Source organism: Callithrix jacchus, chromosome 14 (assembly GCF_049354715.1).
Source record: "Callithrix jacchus isolate 240 chromosome 14, calJac240_pri, whole genome shotgun sequence".
Lineage (NCBI taxonomy): Eukaryota > Metazoa > Chordata > Mammalia > Primates > Cebidae > Callithrix > Callithrix jacchus.
In genome coordinates this window covers 105,390,376-105,409,073 of record NC_133515.1, presented here as the reverse complement: position 1 = coordinate 105,409,073, position 18,698 = coordinate 105,390,376, and the positions used below count along the sequence as shown (strand labels likewise).

The 18,698-nt window shown below is 40.5% G+C and overlaps 1 protein-coding gene across 1 annotated transcript in view; it reads right to left on the bottom strand.

The window, feature by feature from the left end:
* Positions 1 to 10,757: 10,757 nt before the first annotated feature.
* Positions 10,758 to 18,698, bottom strand: part of YWHAQ (tyrosine 3-monooxygenase/tryptophan 5-monooxygenase activation protein theta) — a 49,054-nt gene continuing 41,113 nt past the window's right edge. The window contains exons 3-6 of the mRNA XM_008981149.6: positions 18,463 to 18,586; positions 14,965 to 15,128; positions 14,209 to 14,304; positions 10,758 to 12,105 (exon numbers count right to left, since the gene is read on the bottom strand). Coding sequence (XP_008979397.1) covers positions 12,046 to 12,105; positions 14,209 to 14,304; positions 14,965 to 15,128; positions 18,463 to 18,586 — 444 coding nt within the window. The 3' untranslated portion in view covers positions 10,758 to 12,045. The remainder of the gene's footprint in view (positions 12,106 to 14,208; positions 14,305 to 14,964; positions 15,129 to 18,462; positions 18,587 to 18,698) is intronic.

Sequence of the window (18,698 nt, the reverse complement as noted above, 5' to 3'; positions counted from 1 at the left end):
TTTAACTTCACATTCCCAAGTTACACCGTCATTTTCTTTTTGTGACTATGTCCTTGAAAATCTAGGGCAATAGGTCTGCTCAGTGTTGTTGATTTTCTTATCCACAAGACTGCTTTCACTTTATTAAAACTTTCCAGTTCCAAAATTAGGCTATCCTGCTTCTTTCCCACTTGAGTGTTCCACTACATATATTCCACGGCACTTGACACTTTGAAATACTTTCACACACTGGCTTGCAGTCTAGATAGGGTGTCTACCTTTTACCTGCAGAAGGTAAAATGGAAACTCTGTGAAATTAAAGACATAGCTATAAAGTAGTGAAGCTTAAAGTTCTAGCACCTAGTTCAGACCCTGACTCATAACACGTACTCAACATATTTAACAAGTACATGGCCGAGGCGGGTGGATCTTATCTGGCTAGATAAGGGCCAGAGCATCCCGTAGGGGGCGTAGGATGCTCAAGCCTGTAATCCCAGCACTTTGGGAGGCCGAGGCGGGTGGATCACGAGGTCAACAGATCGAGACCATCCTGGTCAACATGGTGAAACTCCGTCTCTACTAAAGATACAAAAAATTAGCTGGGCATGGTGGCGCGTGCCTGTAATCCCAGCTACTCAGGAGGCTGAGGCAGGAGAATTGCCTGAACCCAGGAGGCGGAGGTTGCAGTGAGCCGAGATCACACCATTGCACTCCAGCCTGGGTAACAAGACTGAAACTCAGCCTCAAAAAAAAAAAAAAGACAAGTACATGAATGACCACGGAAGCCTCTAGGCTGGTGTTCTTTCTTTTTTTTCAAATGGAGTCTGGCTCTGTTGCCCAGGCTGGAGTGCAGTGGTACAATCTCAGCTCACTGCAACCTCTACTTCCCAGGTTCAGGCTATTTTCCTGCCTTAGCCTCCCAAACAGCTGGGATTACAAACGCATGCCACTATGCCCGGCTAAATTTTGTATTTTTAGTAGAGACAGGGTTTCACCATGTTGGCCGGGCTGGTCTTGAACTCCTGACCTTAAGTGATCTGCCTGCCTTGGCCTTCCAAAGTTCTGGGATTATAGGCATGAGCCACTGCACCCAGCCTCAGGCTGGTCCTTTCTATCACTAGATCACACCATCTCTCATGTTATATAGGTGTGGGAATAGACATGTCTAGCTCCAAAAAGGGTTAATAATCTTGACCCATTTATTTTCCTGGCTCCCAAGTTGTGGTGTTGCCACCAGTATTAGAACACAGTGGTCTCCAAAATCTTCCCAATGAACCCTCCAAGATTCTTACCAAGTTCCAGCAAAACTGAAAGAACATCACATACATGGATTGGGTGCAGCAGCTCACATCTGTAATCCCAGCACTCTGGGAGGCCAAGGTGACAAGTCTGCTTAAGGCCAGGAGTTCAAGACCACCCTGGACAACATAGTGAGACCTTATCTCTACCAAAAAAAAAAAAAGAAAGCACCACCTAACAAGAAGAATGGCATGGCTGAAACACAGAGGCTTATTTAAAGACTCATGGGGCTAGAATGGAGAAAGAGCTCTCAGAACAAATTTTAGATGGGTACAAAACATGGTAATGTCAGCAGAAAGTGAGAAACAAATAGTCTGGCTTCCTTCAAGGACTGAAGGACCTGAGTTATTCCCGTAGGGGGCGTAGGATGCTGGAGGGTAGAGTCCACAGGGTAACTGGAGTGGCAGAGATCTTCGCATTGAATACCAGCTTCCAGCACACACATCCACAGAAAAGTTCAGGTTAACCTAAGCCTAATTAAAGTGCTTTAATTCCTCTACACCGGACAGTAGAAAGAAAACCAAACTATACTGGAAGTTAAATCTCAGTTGGCCTTAAATTTTTTCTAGTTTTCTTTTCTTTTTTTGAGATCGAGTGTCACTCTTGTCCAGGCTGGAGTGTAATGGTGCAATCTTGGCTCACTGCAATCACCGCCTCTCAGGTTCAAGAGATTCTCCTGTCTCAGCCACCCAAGTAGCTGAGGTTACAGGTGCTCGCTACCATGCCCGGCTAATTTTTGTATTTTCTTTTTAGTAGAGATGGGGTTTCACCATGTTGGCCAGGCTTGTCTCGAACTCCTGATTTCAGGTGATCCGCCCGCCTCGGCCTCCCAAAGTGCTGGGATTACAGGCATGAGCCACAGTGCCCAACACTTTTTCTAGTTTTCAACATTGTTATGTATACATCCTCAAGTATAAGCTGTCACAGAAAGAAAAATGTGTAATTCTTTCACATGGGCAAGTTTCTACTATTAAAAAAAAAGTAAGAGGCCGGGTGCGGTGGCTCAAGCCTGTAATCCTAGCACTTTGGGAGGCCGAGGCGGGTGGATCATGAGGTCAAGAGATCGAGACCATCCTGGTCAACATGGTGAAACCCCGTCTCTACCGAACATACAAAAAAAAAAAAAAAATTAGCTGGGCATGGTGGCGCATGCCTGTAATCCCAGCTACAGAGGCTGAGACAGGAGAATTGCCTGAACCCAGGAGGCAGAGGTTGTGGTGAGCTGAGATCACACCATTGCACTCCAGCCTGGGTAACAAGAGCAAAAACTCCGTCTCAGAAAAAAAGTAACCATGACAGGGCATCCTAAGTAGCCTAGCTAGCAGTGGCAGCTACTACCCTCAGTAACCCATGTCATAGCAAGAGCAAACACCCACATAAAATGAACTAAGCCAGCTTGCCACAGCCTAGCATTGCCAGTCTGCAGTATACAATTCCCCATGTCAAATCAGCAAGAAAATTCCTAAAGTCTTTAGCTAAAATTACAGTAATTAAACAATTCTTTTGATAAGCATTTGAGTAAGAACCCCAGATATTCCTGAAAAAACTGTTACAGCTCAAAAGAATTTAGGAGCCTAGCGCAGTAAGGCCTATTGTATTGCCTGATTTTTACTTAGGGCTCAACCCAGTTTCAAGCCTATTTAATAATTCGTATCCCAAGAAAGTCCTTATTAGCCTCTTTGCTAACTGAATAAATCCTAACTCCACCATGGCTTCTGTGGAAGCCCAGGCTATAAGATGGTGCAGAAATAGTGTCTGAGGACAAAGAACAGATAAAAAAAAGTGAATCTTTGCATAATTCAATCAGCAATGTGTAATGAAAATATCACTCTCAAAAGTGGAAGTCTCCCCTTTCTTCTAAAAGGCATTAACGTATACTCATGGCTCAGCACATTCTAAAGTAGAAATTGTCACAATGCTGTAGGTACAAGAGACTCAACAATACAATCATGAAAAAAACTTCGGCAATTATTCACAATAAAATTATGACCAACTTACAGTCCTAGGACATGGATTGCAGAAACCTTAAAGACCATCCATAGGAAATGGCTTTCAAACGTACTTGAAATCAATTTTATATCACAACCCACTTTTCATACATGTATAAACTGAAATTAATTTCACAAATTATTATTACTCTTATAACATGCTACATATTTTCCCTTCTATTAAAAAAAAAGTTGGCTGTCACAATTAAGTCTCTGTTACCAGTTGGTCATGACTAGAGTTTAAAAAAAGTACTGATCTACTACTATTGCTTTAATCTCAAAAGGAAAAAAAAAAAAGGCAACATAACACAGTTGCTGAGTACCAACTTTGAAGTAGGACTGGCCAGGTTCAAATCCTGGCACCACTACTTGGCTATGAAGCCCAAGTCCTAGGTCATGTTACTAAGTTCTGTGCCTCAGTTTCCCCCTCCAGAAATCAGGAGAAACCTTCTGTAAAACTTTGTTATGAAACTGAGTTGTATTTGTGAAGATGCCTAAAAAACGTGCCTATTAAGGAGTTAAGATGCTGGCCCAAGATTCCATGTAGCTTGCCAGTGAGTGGGAAGCTTGGTCCGAGACCCTGGCTGATCGCCCTTCCACTGTATTACAGCACTGAGCATGCAAATAACATTGATTATATCAGGGCCTTCAGTGTAAAGCATATAAAATAAATGTGACAAGCAATGCTGGATAATAAATGCTTATTTCCTTACTTTCAGAAAGTAATGAGGGCTCATGCCTTAAAAAAAAAAAAAACCTTCCTAGATAAATATGAACTAAAGCCTTCATTTTCCGAGTGGCAAGGAGAAATAAAAATCATTTTCATTGAGAATTCTTTTTATTTGGCCAGTAGAGATTTGGAGTTATTTGCCTGATTCTTACCTAGTTTCAGGGCAAACCCTACCTAGGTGTTAGGACTTTGGGCAAATCCATGGTCTCTTTGGGCTCATTTATTATTATTTTTACTATTCTTTTTTTATCTCTTTGAATTTCCACTTGCATCTTTGGGCTCATTTCTATAATCGTAAGACGGAAGTTAGGCCCACCATGTCCTAACATTCCTCCTTTCGAGGTTTTCCCCAAAGGGCAAAATGACAGACGAAGGGGAAAGTCAAAGAAAAGAAAAACAAAAGCCATCTCCAAATATGCTAGGAAAGAAAAAGAGGATAAATAGCATTATTTACCTGCCGTAGTAAGGAAGGTGAAGCGCTCACAGCACATAACAGTGGCACAGAAATGAACTTGGTACGGTATCTTGAGTTCAACTCTAGTTGGCCACTTAATAGACACATACATAAATGTTTTTTGTTTTAGGACAGGGCCTCACTCTATCACCGGGGCTAGACTGCAGTGGTGCAATCATGGCTCATCATAGCCGTGATCCCCCAGGCTCAGGTGATCCTCCCACCTGAGCCTGGCAAGTAGCTGGCACTATAGGCGTGCATCACCATGCCTGGCTAGTTTTCTTGTAGAGGCAGGATTTTGCCACGTTGCCCACTGGTCTCAAACTCCCAGGCTCAAAAGATCCAACTGCCTTAGCATCCCAAAGTGCTGGGATTATAGGCATAAGCCACAGCACAAGGCCCACGTACATAATTTTGGGTAAATAATTTCATTTTTTTCTGATCAGATGTTCTATCAATTAAGGGCACTTGAGAGGATTAAATATGAATGTGCATAGTACAGGACCAAGTACCAGAAAGACTTCAATAAATGTTGGTTCCTTCTAGCTACATTTAAAAGGCTGTATAAACATGCAGAGGTGTTATAATTTTAGGGGCAGTCTCCAGCACTTCCTCCTGGGTATTATAACTTGCCCCCTTTAAAGCATTAGCTCTGAAGGCACAGCATTTTTTTTCTTCTGAGACAGGGTCTCTCTGTGTCACTCAAGCTGGAGTGCAGTGGCTATTCACAGGCATGATCATCAAGCACCACAGCCCCACACTCCTGGGCTCAAGTGATCTTCCTACCACAGCGTGCCTGGTAGCTGGGACTACAGGGTCATACCACTGACCTAGCTAGCATAGTCATTTTATTCATTTTTTTATTATTATTTTTTGAGACAGTGTCTTGCTCTGTTCCCAGGCTGGAATGCAGTAGCGTGATCTCAGCTCACTGCCTCCCAGGTTCAAGTGATTCCCCTGCCTCAGCCCCTGGAGTAGCTGGGACTACAGGCACGCACCACCACGCCCAGCTAATTTTTTGCATTTTAGTAGACGGGTTGGCCAGGATGGTCTTGATCTCCTGACCTTGTGATCTGCCTGCCTCGGCCTCCAAAAATGCTGGGATTACAGGCATGAGCCACCATGCCCGGCACCATTTTATTTTTTGAGACACAGTCTCATTCTGTTGCTCAAGCTGGAGTGCAGTGGCACAATCAATGCTCACTGCAGCCTCAACCTTTCGGGCTCAAGCAATCCTCCCACCTCAGCCCCCTGAAGAGCTAGGACTACAGGTGTGCACCATCATGCCCAGCTAATTTATTTATTTATTTATTTTATTTTTATTTTTGAGACGGAGTTTTGCTCTCGTTACCCAGGCTGGAGTGCAATGGCGCGATCTCGGCTCACCGCAACCTCCGCCTCCTGGGTTCAGGCAATTCTCCTGTCTCAGCCTCCTGAGTAGCTGGGATTATAGGCACATGCCACCATGCCCAGCTAATTTTTTATATTTTTAGTAGAGACGGGGTTTCACCATGTTGACCAGGATGGTCTTGATCTCCTGACCTCGTGATCCACCTGCCTCGGCCTCCCAAAGTGCTGGGTTACAGGCATGAGCCACAGTTCTTGGCCAGCATGGCCACTTTAAAGTGAAGTGTGCGTTAAGGAGTAAATCGGCAGATTTGCCTCAAAGTGGATTTTATAATGATGATCTTCACATCTATATAGTCATGTCACTTAACAGGAATACTTTCTGAAAAATGCCTCGTTAGGTGACTTCATCGTTGTGGAAATATCATAGAATGTACTTCCACAGTACATGGTAGAGCCTACTACACACTTAGGCTATGTAGTATAGCTAAGTTCCTGGCCCACAAACACGTACAACATGTTACCGTACTAAATACTGTAGGCAATTTTAACACATAACACTAAGCATTTGCTAAAGATAGCTAAACACAGAAGATACAGTAAAAATCACTGTTGTTTATGCAGTCCTTCTTTGACTGAAACATGATTATACAGCACTGACAATACACAATATACGTAAACTTTTTTTTTTTGAGTCTCGCTCTGTCACCCAGGCTGGAGTGTCGTGATGTGATCTTGGTTCACTGCAACCTCTGCCTCCCAAGTTCAAGCGATTCTTCTGCCTCAGCCTCCCAAGTACCTGGGACTACAGATATGCGCCACCACACCCGGCTAATTTTTTGTATTTTTAGTAGAGACAGGGTTTCACTGTGTCAGAGTAGTCTCGATCTCCTGACCTCATGACCCACCTGCCTTAGCCTCCCAAAGTGCTGTGACTGCAGGAATGAGCCACCGGGCCTGGCCAATAAACGTAAACTCTTAAGCTAAAAAGCATTAATTCCATAGACGGCAAAGCTTACCAAATACAAATTCTACATGGGAGGATAGAGATATAAGCAGAATAAAACATGCAAAATTGCAGCGGGGCGCAGTGGTTCACATCTGTAATCTCAGCACTTTGGGAGGCCGAGGTGGACAGATCACCTGAGGTCAGGAGTTCGAGACCAGCCTGACCAATGTCGCAAAACCCTATCTCTACTAAAAATACAAAACTAATCAGGTGGGGTGGCGTGCACCTGCAATCCCAGCTACTCAGGAGGCTGAGGCAGAGGAATCACTTGAACTCCGAGGTGGAGGTTGCAGTGAGCCAAGTTCACACCACTGCACTCCAGACTCAGCAACCAGAGAGAAACTCCATCTCAAAAAAAAGCAAACAAACATGAAAAATTGCCTTCTTCAGTTTAAAGTGAAAGTCTTCCTAAACCATAAAGAATGATCAAGTTGTTACTTTTAAAATACATCTAATGACAGGAACCTACAATGAGACTCATTGTTACAAAAAGTCACATCTGTTCCTGTAATAGGCCTAATTATTTCTGAATGACTGACTCAATTCCTAAAAATTAGCCCATTTCCAAATAAGTGACCAAAATTCTGATCTTCTCAAATTATTTTACTCTGAAGTTGTAGTTTTTACGCATCTTTAAATGGCCTTCCTAATATTTTTCACCATTTTTAAAAAGTCTTTACTGATACATATTTAAGCTACAAGGCGTGAGTATATTCTACCGTGTCAAAAGAAAACTTACTGATCTTCGCCAACCCACAACTGAAGACCAACAACTCACAGCTGAATGTACAAACATGTTGAAATAAAAATCTGATTGTATTTGGATAGTGTTAGAATGCAACTTAAAATATTTAAAGTTATTAATGTCTATGTAAATGCCATTTTAAAGAAAAGACTGCCAAGTAAGTTCTAACTACAAAATAGGTGCATTTAACATTTCTGATCTCAGAAAGTAAAAAGTTAAGGACAAAGCTCAAACATAGACTTAAATCCTCCCCCATTCCCTATTTTACTTACACTCTTTTCCCCAGGAAAGGTGTCCTCTCTCCTACTGAGTTCTTAGTAGTGTTCTAAGTCCTCTTCCTCTAGTGCAAGGAAGCCCAAAAGCAGAGTCAAAGAAGATACCACAGGCTGAGCATGCTTTTAAAGATGCAGAGATCTGGCCGGTCACGGTGGTTCATGCCTGTAATCCCAGCACTTTGGGAGGCTGAGGTGGGTGAATCATAAGGTCGAGACATTGAGACCATCCTGGTCAACATGGTGAAACCCCATTGCTACTAAAAATACAAAAATTAGCTGGGCGTGGTGGTGTGCGCCTGTAGTCCCAGCTACTACTTGGGAGGCTGAGGCAGGAGAATTGCTTGAACCAGGGAGGTGGAGGTGCGCCACTGCACTCCAGCCTGGCACCTGGTGACAGAGTGAGACACTGTCTCAAAAAAAAAAAAAGATGCAGAGTTCTTATAAAGTAAGGAAACATTTCAATTTGGGACTAAATGTTGAGAATAATCTATTCTTTTTTTTTGTTGAGACAGAGTCTTACTCTGTCACATAGGCTGCAGTGCAGTGGCATATTGGCTCACTGCAACCTCTTCTCCCAGTTTCAAGCGACTCTCCTGCCTTAGCCTCCCAAGTAGCTGGGATTACAGCCTTGTACCACCACAACTGGCTAATTTTCATATATATTTATATTTATCTTTTGAGACAGAGTCTTGCTCTGTCACCCAGGCTGGAGTACAGTGGCATCTCAGCTCACTGCAATCTCTGTCCCCAGGTTCAAGTGATTCTCCTGCCTCAGCCTCCTGAGTAGCTGAGATTATGGGTGAACTACCACACCCCCAGCTAACTTTTTGTATTTTTCCCCCAAGATGGAGGCTTGCTGTCACCCAGGCTGGAGTGCAGTGGTGCAATCTTGGTTCACTGCAACTTAAATCTCCCTGGTTCAAGCAATTCTCCTGCCTCAGCCTCCCAAGTAGTTGGGATTACAGGTACATACCATCATGCCTGGGTAAATTTTTTATTTTTACTAGACACCAGGGTTTCACCGTGTTGGCCAGACTGGTCTCAAAAACTCCTAACCTAGTGATCCACCCACCTCAGCCTCCCAAAGTGTAGGGTTACAGGCGTGAGCCACTGCACCCTGCCTGTTTTTTTATATTCTTGATAAAGACAGGGTTTCACCATGTTGGCCAGGCTGGTCTTGACCTTCTGACCTCAAGTGGTTCGCCTGCCTCATTCTCCCAAAGTGCTGGGATTACAGGTGTGAGCCATTGAACACAGCTAATCTTTTTTTTTTTTTTTTTTGATGGGGTCTCACTCTGTCATCGCCCAGGCTGGAGTACAGTGGGGTGATCCCTGCTCACTGCCACCTTCACCTCCCGGTTCAAGCAATTCCCTGCCTCAGGCTTCTGAGTAGCTGGGATTACAGGCGCCCGCCACCACTACCGGCTAATTTTTTGTATTTTTAGTAGAGATGGGGTTTTACCATCTTGGCCAGGCTGGTCTTGAACTCCTTACTTCATGATCCACTAACCTCAGCCTCCCAAAGTGCTGCGATTACAGGTGTCAGCCACCACACCTGGCTGAATAATGTTCTTTAAAGCTACTTTGATAACTTACTCAGTATATACCATTTTACTGATCTTAAGACATGATCATTTTTTTCCCAATTCAATGTTATTTTTACTAGTATTCTTCTTTAAAAAGTAATGTCCTGATTTAAATTTTGGGGTACCAAAGTCCTATTGAATTCTGCCTTTCCATTTCCCTTTATAAGGCAAGTATAGGCTGGGCACAGGCCTGTGATCCCAGGATTTTGGGAGACTGAGGCAGGTGGATCACTTGAGGTCACAAATTCAAGACCAGCCTGGCCAATACGGTGAAATTCTGTCTCTATTAAAAATACAAAAAATTAGCCAAAGTGTAATTCCAGCTACTTGGGAGGCTGAAGCAGGAAAATTGCTTGAACCCGGGAAGCAGGGGTTGCTGAGATTGTGCCACTGCACTCCAGCCTGGGCAAAAGAGTGAAACACTGTCTCAAACAAAACAAATATAAATGAAGCCTTGTTTCATATTCACATTAGGATAAAGAAGAATCCTACATAGCTTTTTTTTTTTTCCAGATTCTGACTTAAAAATCAGTTCAAGTCATTCAGTCTGAGTTATTTTACTAACCTGAGGTCGGTTAGTAAAATAGCCATTGTGATACTATAAAACCAAAATTATTTTTAACTAATATGATAGAATGTTTACAAACAGAAGTACAGACAGTTCCCAATTTAAGATTGACTTTACAAAGGTGAGAAAGTGACAGGCATTCAGTAGAAAGCACATACAATGTTTTTCATTTTTAGTATTCAATAAATTACATGAGACATCCAACACTTCATTGTAAAACAGGCTTCATGTTCTTTGATTTTGCCCAACTGTGTAGGTTAAGTGTTCTGGCACATTTAACATAGAATAGGCTAAGTTATATAATGTTCATTAGGTTAGGTGTATTCAATGCATTTTTGACTTAGTATTTTCCTTTTTTGAGAGAGTTTTGCTTCTGTTGCCCAAGCTGGAATGCAATGGCGTGATCCTGGCTGATTGCAACCCCAGCCTCCCAGGTTCAAGCAATTCTCCTGCCTCAGCCTCCCAAGTAGCTGAGATTACAGGTGTGTGCTACCACACCTGGTTAATTTTTGTAGTTTTAGTAGAGATGGGTTTCACCATGCTGCTCCTCCAGTGACCTGCCTGCCTTGGCCTCCCAAAGTGCTGGGATTACAGGAGTAAGCCACTGTGCCCAGCCTTGTCTTAGTATTTTCAACCTATGATGGGTTTATCAGGATGTAGCCCCACTGTAAGTTGAGGAGTATATCTACATGTGAACGCTTACATTCCTTTTGAATATCCACTGAAGCACAATTCTAATAACAGCCAAGGCACTCAGAATGACATAATTAACTTTGCTAGTTTTAAAATGTCCACTTTATTCCATATAACACTTAACCAGATATCATTTACATCTGAAGAAGAGATGGCCCATGAGACTGATCTATAGTAAAACACTCTAAGAAATGCAGTCCAATTTTATACATTTCCAGGCATCCCTAGACAAGTGTGTCACAACGCACAATGCAGAAATATAGGTATCACTACTACATTTTACATAAAAGGGAAGTATCAATAAACTTTAGAAAGTAGTAAATTCACCTGTCCCTTAAAATATGGGTATGCAATTGTTACAAAGCCATAGTAAATGGTTTATAAAATGTAATTTTATTTTATGTTACTCTGCTGTTACATAGGGCATAACATTTTCACAAGGCTTTTTTGGGACTACAGTCAATGATTAGCAACACACAATAGTGGTCCAACTCTCTAAATAACAATCACTAGACAAACTGGACACCCTCTCACATGTGCACAAATCTGCATGGAAAAGTACTAAAGTTTTACCTTGGACTTGTGTACTTTATTTCCCCTTTCTAGTGTATTAAGAAATGACATGCACTTTAATTTGCCAAAAGCAATGCTTGTATTCTGGCAGCAACATGCTACTTCTATTACATAGTAAAGTGAATACCAGAACTACAAAGGCAGGAGGTGTAAGTGAATTTTTATTGGGAAGGGAGGTTGTCAAACAGCAGCAAATGAAGAGTGAATAAGGAAACGCTCTGTTGCCACAGATATACATGACCTCCTTATGTGGCACAGGAGGCATTTCAATTTGTTACCCCTAGCCAGAAATGGCAAGTGCTTTTCCATTCAGTCTTAAACTTCAGGATTCCTACTAAAAAGGAATACATGGAAAAGTTGCTTATTGAAGGAAACCCCCAAAGAGTAAGGGAGGGAATGTAGAAATTAAGAAGCTATGTGGAACAGTCTTCGAATTTTAATTAACTACATTTTCATATCTTCACAGTAATACAAAACACAGTCACCTGCAGAACTGGTTCAGATTACTTAAATACCAAATACATGTTTAGTCCTCTACATAAGTGTTTGGAAGTTACTTATGTTTATATGAAATGAAGCTATTAATACTTTTCTACAGCAGTAACTGCACACCAGGAAGGCCAAGACAAACACAAATCAAGGAATGAAGTTTTCCCAAAGCTGCAGTGTGAAAAGACTATAAACAGTTGATTCCATACACATGAATGGGTTTCTTTGCTATAGGAAATCCAAGTGGAATAAGGAATGGAGATGTGTAAAAAGGTTTCTTGAAGGAAAGAGGATGACACCCTGTATGGATTTAGTTCTCAGCCCCTTCTGCTGCATCACATTCTTCTCCTGCACTGTCTGATGTCCAAAGCTAGAAAAAGAAGAATCAAATTAAGTTACTATTTCTAGATTACGCAATTATACCAAGTACTATTGTTATATCAAAATTAACAATAGTAGTAAACTCCTCAAACAACGGAGATCTTGCCTAAGACTGGAAGTTCTCTCTCAAAACCCAAGACCATCACCTTCCCTAAGTATATCACTGCAGACCTTTCACTATGCACTTACAAAATGACATACACACATATACCACTGAAGCATGGTTTTATAGCTTCCTTTTTATTTAAAAAGCACTTGGCCAGGCACAGTGGCTCACGCCTGTAATCCCAGCACATAGGGAGGCTGAGGAAAAAAGATCGCATGAGGCCAGGAGTTCAACACCAGCCTGGACAACACAGCAAGACCCTATCTCTACAAAACATTTCAGAAACAAAATTGGCCAGGTATGGGGTGGTGTGTGCCTAGAGTCCTAACTACTCGGGAGGCTGAGGCAGGAGGACTGCTTGAAATCAGGAGGTTAAGGCTGCAGCGAGCCATGATTACAACACTGCACTCTAGCCTAGGTGAAGAATTATAAGTAGAGATCAGGTGAGATCCTGTCCAAAAAAAGTAACTTTTAAAAAGAGACACTCTACAGTCTTAGAATTTAATGCTGTCTCTATTCCTAGCAGCTCAATGCTCTTCTTGAAAGCACTACTGCAGCATTAAATTTAGACAAATAAACTAAAACGCTTTCACAGAGAGGCAAAAGCCACAATCATGGTTAACAATTTTCAAGTGTGTGGAGGGCTAAACTAAAGCAAAAGCAGTGTTGTGTTATTTTGTGTTGCTCTAAGAATTAAATAGAAGTGGGTGACAGAAGCTACAGGGAAGCAATGTGTGCATGTATAGACAGGGTTCTTGAATTAGGTAGAATGTTAAAATGAAGTCAATCTTCAGGGATCTGTCTAATTTTAGGATGGAAAGTTGAAGTGAAGAAGAGAAGTCAGTATTTACTGACTATTATCAGTTCAAAATTATACTGTATCAGACCAACACCAAGACATTAGTGTTAATTTCAGAGAAGCTAGAATCTTATATAATCCTTAGGTTATTATGAAGATACTAAAATAAAAACAAACAAAACAAAATCCTCTGAAGAACTGCCTCCATAAGACAGAAAACAAAACAAACAAAACCAATTAAAAGATAGTTAGCTCCAAAGCAAATCTGGGAAGAGGTACAGAACTGCCTACTTTGCTCTTCCTCCACAGAACTATCTATCTGCTGATCATCTTCCATTGTCCCCTAACAACTACAGGGACCTCTCATGGCGAGAAATGCAGGGTCTTCATTTCCCTTTCAGTGGCTTCATAATTCCCCTGTTCGGCAAAACTGAATAGACATGGTGCTAATATAAAAAACAAAAACCCTATCTAGTAAAAGATAAAGCTATCTAGTAAAAGACAAACTAAACTAGGGGGCTGGAAGGAACAGATTTATATTAAAAGATATATTCCCTTCTTTTACCTTCTGTGAAGTCTAAGATTTTACCTATCAAATTTATTTGAACCTACAAAAAATTTTAAGAGTAAAGCTAAAGCTGTACTTTTTCTTGATTACTTTATCAATTGCCTATCCAAGAAACAGGGAGAAAAAGACAAACAAAACAGAGACTGTAGCCTAGAAGCAGAGAAGGAATAACAAAATTTAGGTACAGGTTTACTCCCTAAATGCTTGTAGAACATTATGCACAATTCACAAAGTATACTTTTATTAGAACAAGGTGCTTCATGTGGTTTTTAGAAAGCCTAGATATCTAGATAGTCCCTAATTGGCTATAGCTAATTTGCCCAAAAATACTGAAATTCTATAAGGTCTCTATACTAAAATAATTTATCAACATCTTCGTCCCAATAAACTAGTAATACTGAGTTCCTATAATGTTAGTACCTTCTCAGGACAGTTTGATAAAATGCCTATTCAACTTGAAAACCTGCCTACAAAATAGTGCTGGTCCCACACAAAATACTAACATGTATGTCATATTTTCAGCTCTTAGTATCTATCCTAAAAGACACCAAGTCCAAAATAAAATATAAATACTTTTGTTTCTGAAAAGGAAATAAAATTTAAAAAGTAAATGACTCACTGTTAGGTTGTCTCTAAGCAACTGCATGATTAGAGTGCTGTCTTTGTATGAGTCTTCATTCAGTGTATCAAGTTCAGCAATGGCCTCATCGAAAGCCTGATAAATATTAATATCCATGGTAAAATATGTGCATTGACAAAAACTGGTTATTCTACAATTACAAACCATTTTGTAAAAATAGGTGAACACCTATCTTATGTTCTAATATCAACAAACTCAACGGAACCATTCTCTCACACTCTCAGTTTAAGAACTTAAGAGTATGACTGCACTTTTATAAAACTATACATTTAAGTAAACAAGCATGTCTTCATTCTTTCACAGGACAAACAGAACAGCAGCAACGATTAATATACTTCTTTCCAATAAGAAGTAGTATTTATCTGTACAGGCTCCTCTTCACGCTCTCATTTTGAGCCACTTTGAGGAATGCAGCTAATGCACAGCTACTCTAGTGACCAAACCTGGCAGGCATTACTTTCCAATCTTTTATGTTTCCTTCTTAACATCATTTATCCTTCTTTGATTATTCTGCTCAGTATGCTCTGTAGACAGACATAACTGCTTATAATCATAGTTAGTGTAGAATAAGGTGTCAGGGGCAGAAGTTACTGATCTTGATGGTAAGAAAGAGATTTCAAAATAAATACAGTAGAAATCATCCCTTGGTAGCCAAGTAAAATACCAATAAATTAACATACCTGGTATCTCAAATAACTGTAGCTAAAGTGGGTATTTCCTGGACACACATCTTACCGTTTTAGCCAGCGTGCAGGCAAGCTCTGGGTTATTAAGAATCTCATAGTAAAATACAGAAAAGTTAAGAGCAAGCCCCAGGCGTATTGGGTGTGTGGGTTGCATTTCCTTCTTGCTTATATCAAATGCCTCTTGGTAAGCCCCTTGGGAATTATCTATCGTTTCTGTGAAGAGAAAAAAATTAAAAGTGCAATACTGACAATAATCATCCAGTACAAAGTATATTAACAACCTGAACATACGCTATGAGCTCTTTGGTAGAACCAAGACTTTTCTCTGTATGGGTCTTTTAAAATCACGGTAGCTAACAAAAAAACATTATTGTGGCTGGGTGCCATGGCTCACGACCATAATCCCAGCACTGTGGGAGGCTGAGGTGGACAGATCACCTGAGATCAGGAGTTCGAGACCAGCCTGGCAAGCATGGCAAAACCCCATCTCTACTAAAAATACAAAAATTAGTCAGGCATGATGGGCGGGCACCTGTAATCCCAGCTACTTAGCAGGCTCAGGCATGAGAATCACTTGAATGTGGGAGGCCAAGAATATGCCCCTGCACTCCAGCCTGGGCGACAGAAAAACGCTCTGTCTTTAAAAAAAAAAAAAAAAATTATGTACTGGGTATTTGAGAACTAGTTTATGGCCAGGTGTAGTGACTCATGCCTGTAACCCTGGGGCGGGATCAACTGAACCCAAAAGTTCAAGACCAGCTTGGGCAACATAGGAAGGAAGACCTTATCCCTGTTCTCTATGAAAAATTAAAAAGAAGAAGAAGAAAAAAAAGCTAGGCATGGTGGTGCATGCCTGTAGTTCCAGCTACTTGGGAGGCTGAGGTGGGAGGATCCCTTAAGCCCACAAGGTCGAAGCTGCAGTGAGCCAAGATCATGCTGCTGCACTCCCAACCTGAGTAACAGAGTTTGTCTCAAACAAACAAACAACCAGTTCAGAATGTTGCTTACATATAATCAGCTTAATTTTTTAAAAATCATGAGATATTATAGTAAATCGGATTTTTTCCATCCTCAGGCTACAAGCTACTTTATTCTTTTATATCTTTTAATTCTATTACTTGGAAATGTAGCAATTAAAAATAATTTGACTGGGCCAGGCACAGTGGCTCACACCTGTAATCCCAGCAGTTTGGGAGGCCGAAGCGGGCGGATCACCTGAGGTCAGTAGTTTGAGACCAGCCTGACCAATATGGAGAAACCTTGTCTCTACTAGTAATACAAAAATTAGCTGGGTTTGGTGGTGCATGCCTGTAATCCCAGCCACTTGGAAGGCAGAGGCACCAGAATTGCTTGAACCTGGGAGGTGGAGGTTACAGTGAGTCGAGATCGAACCATTGTACTCCAGCCTAAGCAACAAAAGCAAAACTCCATCTCAATAATAATAATAATTTGACTGGAATACACTTCCCCTAAATAATATAAAGTTTACAAAGATCGTCACCACCAAAATCTCTATTTTTCTAATTGGAGAAATACTGACTCTTAGTATCAAGATGCATTATTTGAAAGGCAATATAAAAGTTTCAATACACAGGACAAAATCTGCTCCAACCCGAGTATGATTACTGGCCTAATCAAAATGTTACTCTCCCTTCAAAAAATTTTCAGTTATTACCAACACTAATCTGATTATACCCATATTTTGAAAAGGGCAGTTTTCTGTATGAGGGCACTGGCCTATAACAGCTTTAGAGATACTGACGTAAGAGAATTAAGCTATCCCTTTATGACCTGAATATGTGCGTTTTCCTTCCTCTGAAATGGCACATTTATTGATCTAATCCTGAATGGTATAGACTGCATGCAAGCATAATAATAATAATTATTATTATTTGCAGCCTGGCAAATTAGGAAGCACTAGAATAGTAGTAAGTAAAGTGTCTCAGCAGTTAGGCTATAAAGACAGCCTATCTACAAATCCCAGACTATGAGAATGTACATGGGACTACACGTGATACCTGAAAGTGCCAATGAGCTCCTAAAAGTTAAATCAGGTTAAAGCTGCGGCTATGTCTCAATCTCCCAAAGACTTCTCTTTGGCTTCCTGATACTTAAATGTTCAGTTCCGTGCCAGTATCATGTCCAATTCTGCTTATCTTCATGGCAATAGAAATTATACATCAGTAACAGAATAAGTTTAGTATACAGATTTTGTTACAGCAAGGTACAACAGTTTCTCAAGGTACAACTTGTCTTTATATATTCAGTTACACTGATATTTAGGATGGCAAAAAACAAAATAACAAACTTTCTGGAAAAAATAAGGAATTAAGTGATACTTCTACTACCTAGAACTTGATAAATCTGGTAGCAAGCACATGCACAGAATTTAATAGGATCTTATACTCTGCTACCAGCATCCCAGGAGACACTCACTGCAAATAAATTCACTTCACTTTTTTATTATCAAGTTAGGCAATTTGATCACTTTTTCCCATATCCATGTTTTTTTATGATAGTCTAGGTAAAAACAAAATAGACATTTAATACTGAAATCTATTTTTATGACTACTACTTGATTAATCATCAATTCCTGTGTATTCAACTTTCTCAAGTAAAACCTAACCATATGGGTCATTCAAATTTACTGTGAAGCAATAAACCAGCAATATACCAGCAATAATATACCAGCAATAACATATTCATCTCACCTCTCCTCCTCAGAAATTTGATTACATGTAATTAGCAGTCAATGTTATGACCCCTTAAAATAGATGATAATGAATTAATATGACAAACAGAAAAGGCACAACATCCTGATTCCATGTTCTATGAGTAATTTCAGTTATCTGCATTTTAAGGCATAATGACAAAAAGGCCATGTGAAATGCAGAATGACTCATAAAGTTTGCGCAAAAATCTCTGGAGCTAAAAACGAAACCAAACTGGCAGGATAAAGTAAATTCTGCCATTTTTCTAGACCTTTGAGTTGCACATCAAATCTAGGGCTGATCACTCCAGACTTCTTTAGCCTGCCTGTGAGGTTCACAACAATTTTCCCAGCTCTGTGATCATCAATGATTTCAAATTTGCCAATGTAACCATGCTTCATCATCACAATGAGAAACCAGATGATGACTTTGGAGCATGGCCTAATAAGCACCTGGTGTTTGCCTCTTTTCGGCATCGTTGATGCTCGAGAGCATCAGCCAGGACATTTATGTGGACCACTGTGGTGGCGCGGAAAGATGGTGGAAAGAGCACAGTGAACCAAAATTCTAAAGCATGAAAGATTATGCCTGTTTTAAGTAATACCATGTGCAATTATAACTAAAGTTCATAGATGAGTCTTTCTTTTAAAGGGCACATGATGTAAATTTATGACCCAATTTTCATTTTTGAGAATGTAAGATAATACTAATTTTCTTGATGTATGTTCAATTATTTTTACATCACAAAGAGCCTGGAGGCTACATATATTGTCACAGTGACCTGTTTGTCCCCTTTTTTTGTACTTTAGTTTTGCCCATATAACAAATATACTTACGTTTTCGATCATCACCACATGCAACTTCAGCAAGGTACCGGAAGTAATCACCCTTCATTTTCAGATAGAAGACCTTACTCTCTGGATTAGTTGCATTGGCTATTAAGTATTTATCCAGCAACTCCTGAAATAAATAAGACACGGGAACATTAGGCACTGAACTTCTGCCTGCTGCACATTATCATTAAATGATCAAACTTCTGCTTGTCGGGCATTTCAATCATTAACTACTACAG